The 3054-nt window shown below is 37.2% G+C and overlaps 1 protein-coding gene across 1 annotated transcript; it reads right to left on the bottom strand.

The window, feature by feature from the left end:
* Positions 1-1678: 1678 nt before the first annotated feature.
* Positions 1679-3054, bottom strand: LOC107642331 (uncharacterized). Its single transcript, XM_016345645.3, has 3 exons — positions 2476-3054; positions 2190-2362; positions 1679-2097 (listed from the first exon to the last, which is right to left on the bottom strand). Exons 1-3 carry the CDS (start codon positions 2944-2946, stop codon positions 2007-2009), a joined length of 735 nt encoding a protein of 244 aa, XP_016201131.1. The 5' UTR covers positions 2947-3054; the 3' UTR covers positions 1679-2006.

The following is a 3054-nucleotide window of genomic DNA, read 5'->3' as shown; positions in this document are numbered from 1 at the left end:
TCTGTAAACCGGATTTTGTTGGATTTTATCGAATATTATCCGACAATCCAATTCAATGAAAAAAAAAAAATTACGAGTTTAATAAATTGGACAATCCTCTCTGCCTCCTTCTTGCTTCTTGCTCTGATTGTCTGCGGTGGCTAATTCAAATTTGATAAGTATTAGAAATATAAATTGGATTAGAATTTGATCAACGAATAACGAGTACTTCAATATATTGGTATAAAAACATCTTCAAATCAATACCAAGAGTACGACTTAAGAGAGGAATCAACAAACAGTAGTTCAGGAAAAAAAATAGTGGTCCTTCATAATGAAATTGTGGTACAATTAGGCCAGCTGTGTATCAAAATTGAGTAAACAAGAGCATTAAACAACTAGATTAAGACATAACAAAGTTCGTGCATGTTTGATGTGATGAGTGGTATGTTAAAAGAAAGACATAATTTTATAAACTTAGCTTACTTCATTTAAACTTAGCCTACATAATTTATATACTATTCCGTCATTTTTTTATTTTTCTTTTATTTTTATATATTTTCGGCAATATTTAAACAAACTTGTAATGAGTGATTACATCAATATTCATTGTTCGTGTTATATAAAATTAAGAGTTTCATTCAACCGGAGAGCGATGGTGCTTTTAATGTATCTAGCATGTAAAAGAAGGTAGCTTTCATCCTCCAGCAGGGATCATAAATGGGAGCTAAATGATTGCATGTAATCAAAATTGATATTTTTGACATTTTTTTCTTTTCTGTGGCCTCCATAAATTTGTCTTCTCATTCGCTGAAGCAGGTGTGATATTATCACATTATAAAACAAAAACAAAATAAGATCTTAGTGTAATCAATAGAAGTAGATATTATCACATTGAAGCATATGGTTTTTTTATTTTTTATTTTCCTTCAATTATGTGTTTAAATTGTTAATCATATAGCGTATAAGAGAAAACCAGGTGCGTTGTCGTCCATTACATTAAGTAGATTATGATATTCCTCTTCCCCACATGAAATGACATGTTGCAAATCCAATTGAAGGATTGAACAACAATACTTTGTTTGTTTGTAGAACAAGAGTTCACTCTAATTCATAAACCCACTTAAGATATTTTTCTAATGGAACAGTGAAAGTGAGCATGATGTATAGTTAGTTGTGATGAGATTGCTTACTGTGCAATTAACAAAAAGATAATCCCTGATTGGATTGTGCTAATTTTAATTAGCCGGCATGTGGTTATCTCTATCAGTCTATCGGTGAGATAAGCGGCTTAACACTAATCTAAATATACTTTTGGAGACTGTAGTTTAATCGGGGAATTGATTAATATTGACGAATTGAGCTTTAATCTTAATATTAAAACTTAAAAGGAGGAGTGAATAAAGTGAAGCAAATTGAAAAGTAACAACGGATAAAGAAACTCAAAACCAATTTTGGTACAAAAAGGTTAAGGTATCTCTCTCTGTTTGTTTTAGAAGAGTAATGGCCTAATAGCGGATGAGTTTACCAACTAATTTATTCAGTATCCATTTTATACTAATTTTCAGATCTAAAGCTACATAGTAAACGAGTACTATAAACGTAGAGTCCACAACTAATCTAAGATTTAGCTAAAAATTATCTCAGAAGAAGATAAAAGATCTGCGTTACTATTGATTATGAAGATATGGAAAGATAATGCTGGGTAAAAACGATTAGCACTATTATTAATTGCATTAACAAAATTTTACAAGTCTATGTCTATCCCAATAATATCTATCATACATAATTTAAGCGGGATCTACAAAGTTATATTAGAATGTTACAGTCTCCGGAAGTGGCAAGAACGGAGGAGAAGGGTGAAGGGACAGAGGCAGCCATTTACTTTTCAGTCTCTGATATTCTATAACTTGGAGCTATTTCCGGTTAGACATATCAAACAACAACGATCCTTATTCTGTAACTTTCAGATTCAAATGCCATTTATAGAAAATATAGCACTCTCTACAACCTCTAAATACCAAAAATCACTTTAAAACACAGCCATTAACTTCCTCCTCCTCCTCCTCTTCTTCCTCTGCTTCCCACATGAAGTGCGCATAGGATCCCAGCACCGTGCTGCACATAAAAAAATATCAATTATTGTTGTAATTACTAATTACTTTACTATGTGATTTATTATTATTATTAAGAAAAGATGGAGGAAGTACCAATCATCAGGAGCAGCGTAAACGGCCTGGTCAAAGTAAGATTTGGCTCTCTCTTCATCTCGCTGCGTCTCCCAAATCAGCGTTCCGTACAAAGAAAGAAGTTCGCCGTCGCCGGGATTAGCGAGGATCGCTCTTCCGTAATATTCCTCCGCTTTCGCCGTGTCTTTCTCAACCTGCAATTTCATCATCCATCATCAGATCCATGAAATTTTCCTCTTACACCTTTTTAGGTGAAAAGATTCATTAAACGAGTGCATTAGAAATTGAGTTTTCATTTTTCAATCACCTCGTGCAGGAATTTCCCGTAGTTTCTAAGCAAAAGAGCGTCCGTAGGGTTTGACTTCAGCATTTCCTCGTAGTATGCGCCAATCTTCATCCTATCGCCGCCGTTTCCTCCGGTCGCCGTCGCGATTCTTCTATCGCCGCCGCCGTAGCCGGATCCGCCACCGACTTCTTCATCTTCGTCCTCTCGCACGATCACCGGGAAAGGCCGCGTTCCTCTTCGTTTCAGATCCTGGATAGCGCCGAATCCTTCGCTCGCGGACCGAATCGATGACTCCGACATCACTCGGCGGATTCCGCTTGGCGGAAGGTCTCTGCGGCCGTCGGAGTCTAAATGTATCGAGAGGCTCGGCGACTGAACACGGCTGTTGTCACCGGAGAAGGACGCTTGGCGCGGGAGAGAGAGGCGAGGTGAACAGTTCCGGACCGGATTCAGGACCGGCACGGATCCGGTTCTTATGAGAGAAGCTCTCATAGCTCTTATGAGAAGTTTCGAGTGTTTGATTTTTTGGTATTGTGCGTAAGATAAGAGGCGATCACCCCCACCTACTAGAAGAGTTCAAAGGACCCCCTTTATTAAGGG

This window comes from Arachis ipaensis, chromosome B5 (genome assembly GCF_059453495.1).
Source record: "Arachis ipaensis isolate K30076 ecotype BB chromosome B5, ASM5945349v1, whole genome shotgun sequence".
NCBI classification, from domain to species: Eukaryota; Viridiplantae; Streptophyta; class Magnoliopsida; order Fabales; family Fabaceae; genus Arachis; species Arachis ipaensis.
Note: the sequence above shows the minus strand (reverse complement) of the source record. Positions and strands in the feature narration are given on the sequence as shown.